Source organism: Bubalus kerabau, chromosome 5, assembly GCF_029407905.1.
Source record: "Bubalus kerabau isolate K-KA32 ecotype Philippines breed swamp buffalo chromosome 5, PCC_UOA_SB_1v2, whole genome shotgun sequence".
Lineage (NCBI taxonomy): Eukaryota > Metazoa > Chordata > Mammalia > Artiodactyla > Bovidae > Bubalus > Bubalus kerabau.
Genome location: NC_073628.1, coordinates 134,285,262 through 134,303,855, shown reverse-complemented (window position 1 = coordinate 134,303,855; position 18,594 = coordinate 134,285,262). Strand labels below are relative to the sequence as shown.

The following is an 18,594-nucleotide window of genomic DNA, read 5'->3' as shown; positions in this document are numbered from 1 at the left end:
CAGACTAAAGGTGCTCCGTTAATTCCCGTTATTCGCCAGCTGGAAACAGATCGCAGCACTGGGCCCGCCGGGCGCCGCCCTCCCCGGCACCCCCCAACCCGGCCTCCCAGAGTGCGGGCTCCCTGTCCCCGCCCCACTCCTGGCGCCCGGACTCTTTCCCTCCCGCCCCGCCCACCCGATGACGCGAATTCTTCCACGATGCCCGTGCCTGCCCTTCTCCTCGGAACCTGCCCGTTCCAGAGCGGCTCAGGGACTTACCGCCGGCCGGGAAGCTGCCCGGCCCCGCCCCTCCCCGGCCGCTCCCAGCCGGGCCCCGCCCCTCCCGGCCGCCTCTCCCAGCCGGGCCCCGCCCCCCGCGTTGGCCCCGCCCCCGCGCGCGCCGCGGCGCCTCCCCAAACCCGGAGACGTGGATCCCACCCTCCACGCCGTCCCCACGCAGCAGGGAGGCTGCACGCTGCCGGCTCGTCGGCCGGAAGCCCGGCCCAGGGCCTCAAGCGGAGCCGCCCCGAGCCGGAGCTGACACGGCCGCAGTCCATGCGGGTGAGCGTGGCCCCGGCCCCGCGGCTTCGGCCTGCCTCCCGTCCTACTCCTTTCGTGCGGACCGCGGGCACCGGGCCGCGGCGGCGGGCTGGGCCTTGCGCGGTCCCCTTCCCCTGCACCGTTGTCCCTGCCCCAACCCCGCGTGCGGGCGGCGCCGTGACGTCACGCGCCTTTGCGTGCGTGGCCGCTGGGGGCCGACGTCGGAGGAGGAGAGCGGCGACGTCGGTGGGGGGAGGAGAGGGGCGCGGACCTGGGCCGCGGCTTGGCGGCCGCGCTCGCGCCGCATCGGTTCCGCCTGCAGGACGGCAGTTCCGAGCTCTCCCCGCTCGCGTGCAGCCGCGCCTTCCTTACCCGCCCCCTCGACCTTTTCGGAGACTTGAGGTTGTGACTAGACCGTCACTTGCTTTTCTGTTGGAATTTTTCCGGAAAAATGGAACCTGGCAATGTATCCTAAGAATTTTTTTTTTTTTTTTGAAAATTGTTTCTCAGCATATTTAACAGCCCCCAAATTAGGTTAAATGCCTGTTCCCAATTTCTGTCATTTTGTAAAACCCAGTTTCTGCTGTAAATAGGAAGAGCTGTGGTTGGGAGCTTGCACGCACCGAGAAGGTGTGCGCTCCGAGTCCCTCGGCCCCCAGGTGCTGAGTGCCCGGTGAGACCTGAGCTTGTAGCACAGGTCACAACAGAAGAACGTGCGTGTGCCCTTGGGGCGACCCTGGGACCTAGTAACCTCCGGGCACGTGTTACTGCTGGTGCTTGCACTTTTGTTGTAAAGATTCCAGTTGCGAAGTAGCCCTCTTGTATTTTCTGTGTGGGCGTGTAACAGAAAGGGCTACTCCAGAATTTCTGTGATGTCTGGTTACGTCAGAGTGCAAGGCAGTCCACAGACAGGTCAGTGGTGCGAATCCGTGTGCAGCGTGCAGCCAGGACCGTCTTCACCACGGGGACTTGGCGGGTGGGAGGAAAGCCTGAGGTCAGCACTGTCTTCTCTGTTCTTTGGAGGCATAGCCCAGGCACGTGATGACTTTAGGGTACTTTATCCGTGACTTTAATGAGGGTAAAGTAAATCAGGGTATAATTTTCTCCGCAGAGTATTGAAGGATGTTCGTTCCAAGATCCCTGAAAATCAAGCGGAACGCTAACGATGACAGTGGAAATTGTGTAGCCAAGAAAGTCAAAGCCGAGGCAGAAGACCGGGGGCTGGATGCAGGTGGGGACGGTCTTGCCGATGCCTCGGGTACCAAAGAGGCTGCCGCAGCGGCCCACCAAGGGGCCCAGCCGCACCTTCTCCCCGGGCCTACTGGCCCGGTGTCTGAAGGGACTCTGCCTGACTCCGAGCCAGGGACACAGGCTGGCGATCTCCCCGAAGAGCCGGTGAAGTCCTTCTCCAAAACCCAGCGGCAGGCCGAGCCCGGGGAGCCGATATGCGTGGTGTGCGGGCGGTACGGCGAGTACGTGTGCGACGAGACGGACGAAGACGTGTGCAGCCTGGAGTGTAAAGCCAAGCACCTGCTGCAGGTGAGGGGCGCGGAGGCGGTGTCCGAGCCGAGCCGCCCCCAGAAAGCGGGCTCTGAGCCGGCAGCGCCGGGCCTTGCCCCCTACGTCTACACCGAGCACGCCTTCGTCGCGCACCTTCGGGAGGACCAGATTGAGAACCTCAGGCGGCAGCTGGGGATCACGGTCCGAGGCCGAGGCGTCCCCAGGCCCATTGTTGACTTTGAGCACTGCGGCTTCCCCGAGGCCCTAAACCGCAACCTCAAGGCCTCCGGTTACGAGGTGCCCACCCCCATCCAGATGCAGATGATTCCGGTGGGCCTTCTGGGCAGAGACGTGCTGGCCAGCGCGGACACCGGCTCCGGAAAAACGGCCGCCTTCCTACTTCCAGTCATCGTGCGAGCTCTGTCTCAGGTGAGTTAGAGCTCACCTGTGTGAGCTCTAACAGGCTAGGGATTTATCCAGCGTCAGCCTCAAGCTTGTTAAAAAACTGGAACTGGAACTGAATACCTAGGTCGTTAGTAACTGGGACTCAACTGTATTATGTTGAACCAATGTCTTTACTGAAGGTCTGAAAAAAAAAATCACTTCCCAAATGGTTTCTTCTTAACGAATTTTCTATTTAAGGAGCTTGCATGCTTTGGCTTTGGGGGGAAAGTCCTGCTGACCAGATGGGCTGTGATTTTGGTGTCAGTCTAGAGTCCTTTGAGTTTGTGTCTTGAAATACCTGATACCAAAGTCACAAGACTATTGTGGAGTTTTAGCATGTATCATTAAGGGTGATCTCTGTTTCATCTTAAAAATGATACCACCTTGCCTTTCTTGCTCATTTATAAGCATTCCCGCACATAATGAGACTAAAAGACATTCTGAGTGATTATTCACCAAGTACTGGTGAGTTTGTGAGGTTTGAAGTATGGCAAGAGGGAAAGGAGTGAGAAATAACAGGTGAAGGAAGAAGAGAGAAAGGGAATTTCGGAAAACTAAACCATAGTAGAAGATAATGTGAGAAAAAAATAAAAGGAAGGACTAGATGGTCAAGATATAGATGAAAATCAACCCAGAACTTTGGGTTGGCCAAAAAGTTTGAGTTTTTCTGTAATCTTATGGAAAAACACAGATGAATTTTTTGGCCAACCCGATAGAATATTTGTACACTATGAGGTTTTTGGACAAAGACAGAAGTGAATCTACACTAAGGGGAAACCAGCAGGCGATGCCGGGCCTGACCCGGCTCTTCATGGAGACCAGCAGGCCTCTCTTCCTTGGAGAGGATGGCCCGAGATCACACAGTCCCGCTGACGGGAGCCAAGTGTCCAGGTTGCCGCCTTGGTTTTCGCAGGCGCCTCCCGCTGGTCCCCGTTTTGATGTTTCTTTGTTTACCCGTGTTCCGTGGGAGATGGGTGTAGTTTCTGAGGGTTTTGGAGGAGCACTCTGCAGGGAGCAGGAGGCAGTTGGGCTGGTGGGATCTCTTTCCGAGGGGAGGTGCTCCTGGGATTGCCTTGCAGACTGGAGTCCGCAGCAGCGGCAGCTCATCGCGGGTGTGTTTCCATCTTTGCAGAGCAAATCGCCGTCAGGGCTGGTCCTCACGCCCACGCGGGAGCTGGCCATCCAGATCGAGCGGCAAGCCAAGAAGCTGATGAGTGGCCTGCCCTGCCTGAGGACCGCGCTCCTGGTGGGAGGCCTGCCCGCGCCCCCCCAGCGGCACCGCCTGCGCCAGCGCATTCAGGTGGGCCTGCTGGACAGGGCGCCTTTGCAGAGGACCGAAACAGTGCAGGAACCAAGGCTTTTCTCCCCAGGAGGAGCTTTAGAGTGTGGCTTTAGGTAGCCTTGAAACTCCTGTTCCGTGAGCCTTAATTTTCAAGTTGGGCTGTGTGTGACAAAGGACAGGAGCACAGTTGACCGCTGTCCGATGGTCTCACATCCATTTATCTCCTTCAGTCCCTGAACTTGCTCTTGGATGTGGGTGGGCGTATCCCCTCTCTCCCAGTTGCGAAGATGCATCTCTGAAAGGTGGGCTTCGTCTCACGATCGTGGCTGGTACACATCAGAGAGTGAATCCTACGAACAAGGACATCATGCTTCATAATCACAGTCCGGTGACAGACTCAGGAGATTCCCGCCTCCTGGCTGGAATGCATCGGGCGTGAATGTTGCTGCCAGCGCCTGAACCCCACCCCCAGCCCCCCCCAGGTCTCGGTGGCTGTCCCATCGACTTCTTTTCATCACGTTCAGCCATTTGTTGCCCGTAGCTGTCGTGCCTCTCTCAGCATCTTCAGTTTGGAAACTACCATTCTTTTTTTCTTCTGATCTTGATATTTTTAAGGATTACAAGGCCTTTGAAGAACAGCTCTCAACTGATGAGATTGGTGTTTTGTGTCTTTGATGGGAACATCACGGGAGAGGTGCCGTGTTCTTCTCATTACATCCTTTTATGTGGCACACAGCTTCAATTTGTCCTTTTCACTGATGCTTTTGTCTGTCAAGTCACAGTGAAGTTTGTACCTTTCGTATTGAGTAAGTGCTTCAGGAGGAGTACTTTCAGTTGGCAAATTTTTTAAGCTTCACCAGACTCCCCGCTTATTTATTTTTTTACATGGACGGATGGTTCCTTTTTATTTATAGGATTATTACTTGGGTGGCTCACGGAGACACCTTCAAGTCGGTTTCTGTGTCCTTTGATCATATCCTTGTCCTTGTTTGAGTCTTTTCTTTCTTTTCTATCTGAAAAGTGTGGCATGCACTGAGCTCATCCTTTCTTTGCCTCTGCCCTGAACTCCTCATGGAGCCCTGGCTCCTTTGTGTAGAGAGCAGTGTTTGGAAACTGAGACCTGGGCTCTCCTTGGGCTCCTTGCTCTTGAGCTGTCATTGCTCGGGAACCTCGAGACCATGAGTTCCTGTTAATAGTTACAGTTCTCATTCGTCACCAGGCTCCTTTTATGCTCTGTGTTTCCATGTTTATCGCTCTGACCATGAGAAACCTGCTGCCCTTATCCATTACATGTTATCCCTCTGCCTGGCCCCCCTGTATGTCCCCAGCGCCCCCCCCCCCCACTCCGAGCAGGGCCTTCCTCCCTGGGCGCCGCACAGCCTCAGCACCCCCTCCATCCGGCCTCCTCCTCCCTGCCCACACCATGTCAGACCTCGTGGACATGCACCCTCTGGAAGGAAAAGTAACAACTGTCTGTCTGCTCAGCAAACTCTTTCAAGAGTAAGGACGAGGCGAAGACCTACTCAGATAAACAAAACTGGGAGGGTATTCCCAGGGGACCGTCTGCAGAAACTTGCAGAGGAAGCCATCCTGCAGATAAAGATTCCAGAGAGGACGGCGGGGCCAGAAGGAAGCTGGTGCAGAGGCGGCAGTGGGCGTGCGGGCAAAGTAAATGGACAGGCTGATGATCAGTGACCAGGAGCAAGCGTGGTATCTGCAAAACAGGGTGGACACTGTCCAGCAGCAGCGTGAAGTGCAGGCGAGATGGGATCGCGGTTAAAGCATCGCCCTCCACGCTTCAAGAACAAGCTAAGAGTGTGCATTAACTTTATGTTAAGATGCTTACTCCTTGGAAGAAAAGTTATGACCAACCCAGATAGCATATTCAAAAGCAGAGACGTTACTTTGCCAACAAAGGTCCATCTAGTCAAGGCTATGGTTTTTCCTGTGGTCATGTATGGATGTGAGAGTTGGACTGTGAAGAAGGCTGAGTGCCGAAGAATTGATGCTTTTGAACTGTGGTGTTGGAGAAGACTCTTGAGAGTCCCTTGGACTGCAAGGAGATCCAACGAGTCCATTCTGAAGGAGATCAGCCCTGGGATTTCTTTGGAAGGACTGATGCTAAAGCTGAAACTCCAGTACTTTGGCCACCTCATGCGAAGAGTTGACTCATTGGAAAAGACTCTGATGCTGGGAGGGATGGGGGTCAGGAAGAGAAGGGGACGACAGAGGATGAGATGGCTGGATGGCATCACTGACTCGATGGACACGAGTTTGAGTGAACTCTGGGAGTTGGTGATGGACAGGGAGGCCTGGCGTGCTGCGATTCATGGGGTCGCAAAGAGTCGGACACGACTGAGCGACTGAACTGAAATAAACTGAACTGATAGATGTACTGGCATTCTAGAGGAAGCACTCAAAGAGTGAAAAAAAAAGTTCATAACTTCCAAATCATCAGAGGGGAAAATGGAAGAAAAGGAGTGAAGTCACGTCAACATAATTAAAATCGACTTGATGTTTGTGGGTGTGTGACGGACACACAAGCCAAGCCAAGCCCTGTGCGCTGGGGTTACAGGCCTTTTATCACGCACAGCAGGGTTAGCACTGGGCGGTGTGGACCGGAAAAGCGGGTACAGCTGAGTATGTGGGGTTGTGTGCAGCCCCAGCAGGGCACCCCGGCTTCCTCGTTTAGTCCTGACCGTGGCTGTTAGTGTTTGCGCCTTAGGATGGATGGGAGGACAGACTCAGGCCGTGACGACGTGCCCGAGCCACCACTCCTGCCCAAGTTTGGCTGAAGAGCCCCTGCTGCCTTTAATATTTACGTGTAGCGTTTGTGAGCTTATTTGGCCGTGCTGGGCGTTAGTTGTGACACGTGGCTCTTGAGTCGCAGCATGTGGACCCTTAGTTCACCATGTGGGGTCTGGCTTCCTGATGACAGATTGAACTTCGGTTCCCTGCACTTGGGAGCATGGAGTCTTAGCCACCAGACCATCAGGGAATTCCAGAAAGCCCCTATGTGGACCACAACTTCAGCTAATATACCAAACTGCTAAGAGCCTTGATGGAGAAGGCAATGGCACCCCACTCCAGTACTCTTGCCTGGAAAATCCCATGGATGGAGGAACCTGGTGGGCTGTAGTCCATGGGGTCGCTAAGAGTTGGACACAGCTGAGCGACTTCACTTTCACTTTTCACTTTCATGCATTGGAGAAGGAAATGGCAACCCACTCCAGTGTTCTTGCCTGGAGAATCCCTGGGATGAGGGAGCCTGGTGGGCTTCCGTCTATGGGGTCGCACAGACTCGGACACGACTGAAGCGACTTAGCAGCAGCAGCAGCAAGAACCTTGAGCGACCTTGAATTCACTATCCACAGCCTCGTAATTTGGAAGTGAAGTGGCAGGCCTAGAGAGGGCAAGGAGGGTGCCCTTGTTCATGGAGCCAGATCAGGGTCAGCATGTCTGAGGTCGCCCCCAGTCTGGCCCCTGCCACACCTTGGCCTCAGCCACGTGTTCTCCTCTCTGCCGTCACCTCCCTGCCCCCAGCCTCACCACCACGACGCCCTCCCCTCTCCCTGGTCGTCCCGGTGTGCCCATGCCCGCTACTCCTGTGGGTGTCAGCTTGTGTCTGAGCAGGGGCCGATATGTCCCTCCGTTTGCAGCCTGTCCTGATCACGTGAGCACGTGTTTGTTCTGTCTCTCCCTTTGTGTTGCGGCTTTGATGAGAGCAGGGGCGAAGTCTGATTCACTCATCGTTGAGTTCTGACTACTTGCACAGGGTCTGGCATGCCTCAGCCACTCTTAAGTGTAGAATGAAGGAGTAAATGAATAAACAGATGTCATCCGACTCTAATTTGCCTTTTTTCTTTTATTCAGGTTATCATAGCAACTCCTGGGCGACTTCTGGATATAATAAAGCAGAGATCTGTAGAACTCGGCAGTATAAAAATTGTAGTAGTGGATGAAGTAAGTGGTGGTGTTTAAAAACATAATCTTATAGAACTTATGAAAAGCACATTATAGTTATGTAATTCTGTTGTGTATTCAACCAATTTCTCCCCCAAAGGAAAACAGTTCAGGGATTTTTTTTTTTTTTTAATTGGCGGTAGTGGTTCTTAAGCTAGTTCTTGTGTCGGTTTGGTTCAGTCACTCAGTCGTGTCTGACTCTTTGTGACCCCGTGGACTGCAGCACGCCAGGCTTCCCTGTCCATCACTAACTCCTGGAGTTCTTGCATAGACTGCAGCTAAACTGAAATTAAACCACAGCTGTCTTTTCTTAATTGGGCTTGCTCATAAACTGATGAGGTGTACTATATTCTCAGTGATAAGTTTTTAAAACATGCTGTCTGTCATTTATCTGCAAAAAAAGAATTGGTGCAAGTCATGATTAGCAGGAATTTTGGAAGTAGCTAATGATGTTTAGTAGGAGGGGCTTTTAAAATTTTTTCTATGTGATCAGAAAATGGGGTGCTGGGTGCGGACCCGTGACAGCAGCCTGCCTGCCTCCGTGGCCCCAGTAATTAGCACAGCAGACGTGGGTTTGGAACCCGTGTCCCCGGCCCACACCCCAGCTCCTCAGCACTGTGGGGCCCTGCGTCACGCGCCTCAGGTTTTACGTCTATAAAACGGGACCTACCAGTGCCCGTCTCCCTAGATTGTCCCCTGAGACACGCCTGGCGTCTAGGGAATGCCCAGCACACAGGGACAGTCGGTCACCCTTGGTGACGAGTTAAGGCTCGCTGAGTGGGTGGGTGAGCGTTTCACCCGGGGAACTCTCAGGAGTGAAGTCAGATTGTCTGGGAGTGAGGGTGTCCATGCAGGTGATGCCAAGGACGGCTCCCAGAAGATGAGGCCAGGTTTGGTCTTGATTCGGGGATGCCTGCGTCCACCTCTTCCTCGATCTGCGCCCCCCACTTATCTGGACCCGAGCTCTGTCTGCCCCGGGGCTCTGCCGCGTTTAGAGTAGCCTTGTGTTCATCGTGAGCGGTTCTAGTATTCGAAGCACCTTAAATGTAGGTAGTGCTTTTAATTCTAAGAGCTTTTAAAAGTACGTTTTCCCACACTTTGCACTCTGTTAACACCCCTTCAGGGTATGTAGGAAATAGACTCGTAAGTGGAAACTGAGGTGTGGAAAGAATAAGATTTTCCGAAGTTCTGGTTGATAATGGTTTCCAAAAAATGCAGTGTAGGTGGGAACCGGTCATGAATATTGTGTATGTGTGGGTGTGTGTGTAAATGAAACAGAACTTTCATGAAACAATGTTTAGCCTTGCAACATACGATTTTCCTATTCCTATATTTTTTATTCTGTTCTATTTTAATGGCTTTGGAAAAGTGCTATTCATGGTCCATTCTACAGTTTGAAAAGCATCTGTATTCTGTGAGTAATCCATGTATTAAATGCATTAAAGACAAGTTGGAAATAGGAAAAACACCCATATTCCCCTTGAAATTACCAAATATAACCATGGAGATTTTATTTCTTTTTCATTTCCTCCTGGCCTTGAGAATTCAGACTTTATTCTGTAGACATTGGGAAACTTTAAAGGATTCTAAGCCTGCATGTGTTATAATCAGGCTCATATTCTCAACGTGCAGAATAGCCTTTAAGCAAGAAGGCTGGTTCCCAGGCGTTGGGGGTTGTTGAGGCCGGGCGGTGGCTGTAGTGGGGGGAGGAGATGGGAGGTGAGGGAGGCGGTGGGTGTCAGGTCAGGGCTGATGGGTGTTATTTTTTTATACTTTGTTTACCAGATTTTCTGCAGTGCACTTGTTAGTATTTAAAAAATAATAATAATGGTAATAATTGCATCTTACAGAGTCAGATGAAGACTAATGATTAGCTGTAGAATTTGGCACCCCGGGAGTGATTGATGACCCAGAGGAGCTGGTGTGGGGGAGGGAGGTGAGCGCTGGACTGGACAGCGGTGGGAGGGGAGGAGGCAGAGGAAAGGTGACGGGGGCTGGGCAACCCCTCCAGGAAGCTTAGGCCAGAAGAGAAATGGAAGGAGTCTGTTTCTTGTGGTCTTAATTTTTTCTGCACCAGGAGAAGCAAGGCAGATGCTGAGATGAGTGGGGCTCAGCGGGATTGCTGAGGAGCGGGGGAATGTTTACACATGCCCTGCGGGTGCATTTTCTCTCTGTCTCACAGTTAATAGAGCCGAGAAGGACCATGCTGGTACTTTATACGGGCTTCCCAGGTGGCGCAGGTAAAGAATCCGCCTGCCAGTGCAGGAGACACAAGAGACCTGAGTGCCATCCGTGGGTCGGGAAGATCCCCTGCAGTAGGAAATGGCAGCGCACTCCATATTCTTGCCTGGGAGATCCCATGACAGAGGAGTCTGCCAGGCTGCAGTCCGTAGGGTCACAAAAGAGTCGGACATGGCTGAGTGCACACACACACGCTATATACTTTAACTCATTGATTCTCATCACATTTCTTGGAGGTAGTTACTGTTATAATTTCATCTGTAAGAGGAAAAACTGAATTTAAAAGCTTTAAGCTGTTAATTAACTTGCTTGAGGTCATGCAGAGCCAGGATCAAACCCAGACCATCATGATTACTTCAGATTTTTTAAATGTTACAGAGTGAGAGAGATTAAAACAAGTCATCAAGCTTCAGTCTAACTGACAGCACATTAGTGGACACCAAAATGATTAAATATCTTATTTTCCAAAAGTATATAGATACCAAGGTTATATTTGAAAATCAAGGTAGCTTTAATCTTTTGTTATTTTAAAATTAAAAACCTAAACATTTTTTTCTATTTTTTCAGCAGTACATTCATTGTTATTGAAAAACCAGCAATGCAAAGGTTTATACAGAAGTGAAAGCCTCCAAATTAAATGTTTTAATTTATTTAAAATCATATTTTATTATAAATACATGTTCGTGGTAAAAAAAAAAAAAAAAAAAAAGTCAAACTTTGCAAAAAAAAAAAAAAAGCCATAAAATGAATTAAATTGTACCCCTAACCCCTGCTCAGGCTTCCCTGATAGCTCAGTTGGTAAAGAATCTACCTGCAATGCAGGAAACCCCGGTTTGATTCTTGGGTCGGGAAGATCCTCTGGAGAAGGGATAGGCTACCCACTCCAGTATTCTTGGGCTTTCCTTGTGGCTCAGCTGGTAAAGAATTCGCCTGCAATGTGGGAGACCTGGGTTCGATCTCTGGGTTGGGAAGAGGCCCTGGAGAAGGGAAAGGCGACCCACTCCAGTATTCAGGCCTGGAGAACTCCATGGACTGTATTCCATGGGGTCACAAAGAGTCGGACACGACTGAGTGACTTTCAGTTTCACACCCCAGCTCATAAATCTTCTCCCCAGAGTTAGCAGTTAAGTTTCCCGAGTACATATACAAATGGGCTCATGGTGTACAGTGTTCTGTCTGTATTTTCCTTCTTTCCTTCTAGCAGTGACGCATTATCATTTAATAAAGAGCTCTCTGGTCATTTTTCATGGTAGCATAGCATTGTATTGTATGGATTTACCATAATTTATTTAACAAATCCTCTACTGATGTATGTTTAAACTCTGTGCCTTTTTTGGCCACTGTTAATGACACCATAATAAAAATCTTACTGGGATTTCTCTGGGAGTCGAGTGGTTGGGAGTCTGCCTCCCATTGTGGGGTCTCAGCTCCCATCCCTGGTCAGGGAGATAAGATCCCACCCGCTGAGGGAGTTGAGCCCGCGTGTCTCAACTAGAGAACCTAAGGGTCACAATTAAAACCTGATGCAGCCCAAAATAAGTAAATTTTGGAAATCTTTGTATATCACTGTAAACATAGTTATATAAGTTTGAAATAAATGTGTGTTTTCCCCAGTTAATCCTGTGTCTTTTGACGTTGTGGTGTATTTTTCCGTGTAAAGAGTATTTAATGTTTTACGTTCTTAACTGTGTCCGTTTTCCTCCAGGGTGCTCTGGGTTTCCGTGTAAGACTGACTTGCAGTGGTTTTATTCCAGGCTGACACCATGTTGAAGATGGGCTTTCAGCAGCAAGTGCTTGACGTTCTGGAGCAGCTGCCTCACGACTGTCAGACCGTCCTGGCATCGGCCACGATCCCGGCCAGTGTAGAGCAGCTCGCCTGCCAGCTCCTGCGAGACCCCGTGGCGATCACCGCCGGGGAGAGGAACCTGCCCTGCCCCAGCGTGCGCCAGATCGTCCTGTGGGTGGAAGAGCCAGCCAAAAAGAAAAAACTGTTTGAAATCTTGAACGTGAGTGGGAGAGCGGTCAGCCCCGCGTTATGTGCGGTGTTGGCACCCTTCACAGCTCTGGAGACGGTGCTGTTTGGACATGGCTCTGGGGGAACCTGCTCTGGGAATTTCATCATAAACTGCTTTGCTTCCTTCAGAATTCTGTGGGGTTCAGATACATTTTTGTGAAAACATGCAGTGTAGACACAAGGTTGGTTTTCTTTTCTGTTTTATAGAACAGTATTTAAAGATCAAGGTTATTGCAGTGCTTCCCTGGCAGTCCAGGGCTTAGGACTCGTCACTCCCAATGCGGGGGACCTGAGTTCGGGCCCTGCCTGGGGAAGTAGGATCCACGTGCCACACTGAGTGGCTAAAAAAACAAACAAACTTAAAGACAAGTGCTTTTTTGGCTGTTCTTGTTCTGTCCTTGAGAAATAGAAATTTTTGACAGTAACTAGCTTAAGGGAGAAGGAAATGGCAACCCACTCCAGTGTTCTTGCCTGTAGAATCCCGGGCATGGTGGAGCCTGGTGGGCTGCCGTCTGTGGGGTCGCACAGAGTCAGACATGACTGAAGCGACTTAGCAGCAGCAGCAGCAGCTTAAGGGAGTGGTGTGTACTGGCCTAGTTACCTAAAGATACAGTGTTAAATATGGTTTGTACTGACTTATGAACAGTATTGGAAATTTTAAATTGTTCTTTAAGTTGTAAAACTCTTCGTAGTATTAACGCGGTGATGGAGAAATCTGAAGGACATACACCGTTTGGCTTCTGTTTGTGCGTATTTTAAAGAAAGCAGTCATTTGAACAGAATGTCCTTTTCCCTCCCTGACAGTGTTGATAAACCAGTGGATAACCAGCTCACACGAGTGCTTTCAGAAAAGCATCCTGTTGTAAATTATAGGAATAACCTTCAATATGTGCTGTTACTGTTTTAGGATAAGAAACTCTTTAAGCCTCCAGTGTTAGTTTTTGTGGACTGCAAGCTGGGAGCAGATCTGCTGAGCGAGGCCGTGCAGAAAATCACGGGTCTGAAGAGCACCTCTGTACACTCGGATAAGACTCAGATGGAGAGGAAGGACGTACTGAAGGTGACACCCAGCATTCTGCTTTGTTCTCTTGCCCATAAATCTGCTTTGCCTCATTTTCAAGAGGTACCATATTATCAGCTGTTTTTTTATTTTTATTTACTTACTAAAATTTTTTTCCAGCTGTTTTTAAAGCTGATCCTTTTTTTTAATGACTCTGAGAACTTCAGGCAAGGAGTGGTGTGACGTTAGTTGTCCCTCTTGCTAAGGCTTCTGTGTTTTGGGAGCAATAAACCTGTTCACTTGGAATTGTCCCCTAAACAGATTAATCATTCAGAATCTGCCATCTGTGAAATCAGGTCACTTTGGACTGGGGCAGAGAGTAGTTCACTTTTGGAAAAGGTTTGCCTGAATCAATTAATAGAAAAAATTTGGGGTGGGGGTCGGAAGGAGTGGAGGCTACCTGCATCACCTAGGTGTTCCAAGACCTTTACTTCCTGCAGAGGTGGTGCAGCCACAGTATGGAAGAAGGTGTGAGAAGAAAGGGCCTGAATGACAGAAAACCACTCACGATACGCTCTGCATAATGAGTTGTGTTGCTGTTTTGGAAAGGGGCTGCTCGAAGGAGACTATGACGTTGTGGTGAGCACAGGGGTCCTGGGAAGAGGCCTGGACTTGGTCAGTGTCAAGCTGGTTGTCAATTTCGACATGCCCTCCAGCATGGACGAGTACGTGCATCAGGTAAAAGGTTTACTCACCACCACGGTTTTGCTCATGAATTTTGTTTTTTAAAAAAGATGTTTATTTTTGGCTGTGCTGGGTCTTCGTTGCTGTTCGGGCTTCTTGCATATTGTGGTGAGCGGGGACCTCTCCCTAGTTGTGGTGAGCGGGGGCTCCTCTCTAGTAGTGGGGAGTAGGGACTGCTCCCTAGTTGCAGCGTGCAGGCTCCTCGTTGCAGGGGCTTGTCTCGTTGCAGAGCCCAGGCTCAGAGCACAGACAGGCGCAGTGGTTGGGGGGAGTGGGGACTGCTCCCTAGTTGCAGCGTGCAGCCTCCTCGTTGCAGGGGCTTGTCTCGCTGCAGAGCCCAGGCTCAGAGCACAGACGGGCGCAGTGGTTGGGGTGCAGGGCTTAGCTGCCCCATGGTGCATAGGATCTTCTCGGAGCAGGGATCGAACCTGTGTCTCCTGCAGTGGCAGCAGATTTTTTACCACCAAATCAGCAGGGAAGACCCTACTCGTGCATTTTCTTATGCAAGGCATTGTTGATACAGTCATGAGTTGTTTTTTTAAGCAGAACATAAAACTGCATATATTTTTGCTTTTAAAATATATGTATTTAAGGACTTCCCTGGTGGTCTAGTAGTTAAGACTCCACGCTTCCACTGCAGGGGACTCCGGTCTGATCCCTGCCTGGTGTGGGGAACCAAGATCCCACCTGCTTTACCGTGCGGCCAAAGGGTAAAACGATAAATGTATATAAACTAAGTATGTTTTTTCAGAAGAACTATGTGGATGCCTGGAATGCACTAAAATTTAGTTGGGGGCTCCCCTGGTGGCTCAGTGGTTAAGAATCTGCCTGCCAATGCAAGAGACATGGGCTTGGTCCCTGGTGTGGGGAGGTCCCAGCCACCTCGGAGCAGCCAAGCCCACGCGCCACAGCTGTTGAGCCTGTGCTCTGGAGCCGGGAGCTGCAGCTGCTGAGCCGTGGCGCCCTAGAGGGGCACCAACAGGAGACACCATTGCAGCTAGAGCAGCCCTGCTCGCCACAACTAGAGAAAAGCCGGTGCAGCGGTGAAATAAATAAATAAAAATTTTAAAAATTAGTGGGAAAAAACAACCTGAAATGTTTGTTAGAAAAATTTAAGTGGTTAACTTTTGGTTTAGTTTTTTCTTTGTGTTTTTTGTTTTCTTCAATGAGCGTATTAAATGGCCTTTATAAGGAGAAAAAGAGGGCTTTATTTAAAAGGTTGTTTTAAGTTGCTACATGTGGCCAAAACAAAGTTGATCTGTTGAAGTGTCTGTGTTTCAGGAATCGTGTCTTCCGTCGCCTCTCCATGTCCCTGTTTGCTCTAGACCTTCCCCTCTCGGGGTCTGTCCCCTCCCTTTGCTCCAGAGATAAGCGCCTCTCCTCTTTCCGGCAGGAACAGAGCCTCTCTCAGCGCTGTGTTATCTCACTGGCCGCTGCCTCCTTCCTTCCCGGCGTCACTTGCAGCCTCTTGGAGTGAAGTCTTTCGCTGCTGTTCTTAGAACCACCTCTGAGTGTCGCGTTTGCGGGGCTCACCCACTGAAACGCCCGAGCGCCTTCACTGCGCCGCCGCTTTATTCCCCCAAGACTTAATCATCTGGCCGTCTGCCCGCCCTCCCTCCCTGTTTTGTCCACACCGCCTCATTTCCCTGTGCCTCAGAGACTTGGTTATTCCACAGGGCTGACTGTTCAAGTGACTGAAGCTCATGTTCTTCCAGACTTTCAGTTTGATAATTTTGTGGATAGAAATGTGTCTGGAATGTTAAAATACTCGAGAAGCTTCTTAAACAAGTGTGCTGGTTGTAACTACGTACTCTTCTCTCCCTCATCCAGGTCAGCCTCGTGGCTGGCAGTTACCGTGGGCACCGCTGTGACGCTGTGTGTGTGTGTGCGTGTGTGTGTGTGTGTGTATGTGTATGTGTGTGTGTGTGTGTGTATGTGTGTGTGTGTGTGTGTGTGTGTGCGCGTGCGCGTTTTCAGGCTCTTCTCCCTCGTAGGTTATCACACGATGTTGAGTAGCAGTCCCTGTGCTGTGCAGTGGGTCCTTGTTTTCCTGTTTTATGGGCATTAGTGTGTATCTGTTAATCCCAATCTGCTAATTTATCCGTCATCCCACTCCCCTTCCCCTTTAGTAACCACACGCTTGTTTTCTGTTAGTTTCTTTCTGTTTTGGACTTAAATTCATTTGTATCTTTTTTTTAGGTTCCACACATGAGTGATCTCACAAGGTGTTTGTCTTCCTCTGACTCTCCTCACTTAGTGTGATCATTTCTAGTTGGGTCCATGTTGTTACAGATGGCATTGTTTGATTCTCTTTCATGGCTGAGGAGTATTCCATGGGGCTTCCCCGGTGGCTCAGTGGTAAAGAATCCAGCTGCCAATGCAGGAGATGTGGGTTCAATCCCTGGGTCGGGAAGATCCCTGGAGGAGGCATGGCAACCCACTCCAGTATTCTTGCCTGGAGAACCCCATGGACAGAGGAGCCTGGCGGGCTGCCGTCCACGGGGCTGCAGAGAGTCGGACATGACTGAGCGACTGAACGGCAGCATGCGCGTGTGCCGCGTCTGCACCAGGCCTCCTCCCTTTGTTAGTGAAGGAGTCTTTGCCGTCTTGCCTTCTCACCGCTCACCCGAGGTGCCTTCATCTAGTGTTAATATGTACTGAGTGCCTAGCCTAAGGCCAGGCACTGTTCTGAGCACTTTAAAGGCTTTTCTTGTTGAATCTGGCTCGTTCTGTTTTTTTGTGGTTGCATGGGAGTGTATTACATGGATGTCCTGTCGTTTGTTTAACAAATCCCTTGCTGCTGGATGACCAGATGTTTCCAGCGCGGTGGTGGTAAACACCCAGGCACTCAGCTGCCGGGGCCTCTCCTGCAAATACATCTGTAAGAGAAATTCCTAGTGGGAGGAACAATCGATTCATTTAAATAATCTGAATATACTTCATTTTCAATTAAGGAGCAGAAATGGACAAGGATTGTGTCTTTCTCTCCCTTTTGAAGAGTTTCTCAGTGTATTTGGAGACATGTCAGTTTTCTTCCTTATCATAGGTCTCCACAAATTTGTGTGTGTTTAGTTCTGTCAGAAGGAGAAATAACTTCATGCAAAAGTGGATTTGCTTCAACCTCAGACCTCAAGGCATCTAAGTGCCGTGAAGAAGGTAGTCCTTTCACCCCTCATCGTAGTAGCTTTCGAAAAGTTTTTACCATAACTCATTCGCAGTGAGAAGCATCTTTGTGTCCTTACTCCTGCATGTACATACACACACACACACACACGCACGCGTGACTGAAGCACACGTTTCACGGACAGTCCTCCTCCTGGTTCTCTCTTCTGTGTGGGCTGCGCCAGTGGCGGCCCCTAAATCGATGTCGCAGGTGCACCGGGAGGGCCGACCCAGCAGATGCCACCCGCACAAATACCCATCATAGTGAAGCCTCTTCAAACGCTGCTCTTCAGTTTCTTTCAAGAGACGTGAGGATTTCGTGTGAGCATTTTGAAAATGTCCTTTGCATTTCATTTCAGATTGGAAGAGTGGGGCGATTAGGTCAACATGGAACAGCGATCACGTTCATCAATAACAACTCGAAAAGACTCTTCTGGGACATTGCAAAACGTGTGAAACCCACAGGGTCCCTTCTCCCCCCACAGCTGTTAAATTCCCCTTACCTTCACGACCAGAAGAGAAAGGAACAGCAGAAAGACAGACAGACACAGGACGATCTGGTTACGGGGGCCAATCTTATGGACATTATTAGAAAGCACGATAGAAGTAATGCTCAGAAGTGACTTGTTATGCCACCTTGAATCATTTTATTGTGTATCATCAGTGAAACTCCTGTACACTGTTACTGTGTTGGTTGGTAAAAACATGGACATGAAACAAAAAATTAACACGATGTAAAAAGTTTTAATAATTAAGTTTATACAGCCATATTGTATTTATTTACCTTTTTAATTTTCCTAAATTAAAAACATCAGAAAGTGAATTACTAAATAAAATTTTTTTCTCTCTGGGAAAAGTCCTTTTTTTTTTTCCAATCAGTATTGCTCCTAGCTATCGTTAGAAGCAGAAACCTGCATGGCCTGACTCAGATGGTGATTCTTCTGTTTCGTATCCATTGTGTGCGTGCGTGTTGGCACCTGGATTATTGTTGAATCAATGCATGTTAGGGAAAAGTAAATGACAAAAAAATGGAAAAACTGGTCAGCACTCCTTAAAAGAAACGTAAGATATCTCTCAGTTTTCCTTTCGGCTGGGTAAACAAGCTTTCATTTAACGTGGGCTGCTTAGCAAAATGGGCTTCCCAGGTGGCACTAGGGGTAAAGAACCTGCCTGCCAGTGCAGGAGACATAGGACACGCGGGTGCAATCCCTGGGTTGGAAAGATCCCCTGGAGGAGGAAACGGCAACCCACTCCAGTATTCTTCCCTGGAGAATCTGTGGATAGAGGTCTACAGTCCATGGGGTCACAAACAGTAGGACACGACCAAAGGGACTTGGAAGGCATGCACGCTTATTGAAATAATGAGTTACGTGAATGCTGCTTTGCAATGTTTAGTTTTATGTTAATGCTATTTTGCTAGTTTAGTTGACTTATTTAAAAAATTTAAAAATGTATCAGTGTACTCCACACACATTCCCTGAGCTCACACTCTGTTCTGGACACGTGTTCAGTACTCAGGACACAGGGGCATTGTCCCTGCCCTCAGTGTGCAGGCTGCATCATAAACCAGCCTTAGAGTCTGGGTAATTGAAGGAAGCCAAGGCGTGGCGGCCCTCCTCCGGGGCTGAGCTCTTCCACCTCTTGGTGGCACCCTGTTGAACACGAGGCCTCCAGGGTTGGCCCATCTAGGGCCAGGCGTTCAAATCCCTCAGCTGATGATTTTAA

At 49.8% G+C, this 18,594-nt stretch overlaps 1 protein-coding gene across 7 annotated transcripts; it reads left to right on the top strand.

Moving 5' to 3' along the window:
• The first annotated feature begins 396 nt into the window (after nucleotides 1–396).
• DDX59 (DEAD-box helicase 59) lies at nucleotides 397–17,725 on the top strand. Of its 7 annotated transcripts, none has more exons than XM_055583170.1 (8): nucleotides 397–540; nucleotides 1,631–2,448; nucleotides 3,596–3,763; nucleotides 7,619–7,708; nucleotides 11,704–11,955; nucleotides 12,871–13,023; nucleotides 13,573–13,701; nucleotides 17,229–17,725. In XM_055583170.1, exons 2-8 carry the CDS (start codon nucleotides 1,642–1,644, stop codon nucleotides 17,490–17,492), a joined length of 1,863 nt encoding a protein of 620 aa, XP_055439145.1. In that variant the 5' UTR covers nucleotides 397–540; nucleotides 1,631–1,641; the 3' UTR covers nucleotides 17,493–17,725. The 7 variants fall into 7 exon arrangements, with proteins under 7 accessions (XP_055439145.1, XP_055439149.1, XP_055439147.1 ...); XM_055583171.1 differs by lacking the exon at nucleotides 397–540 and adding an exon at nucleotides 776–921; XM_055583174.1 differs by lacking the exon at nucleotides 3,596–3,763.
• Nucleotides 17,726–18,594: the final 869 nt, after the last annotated feature.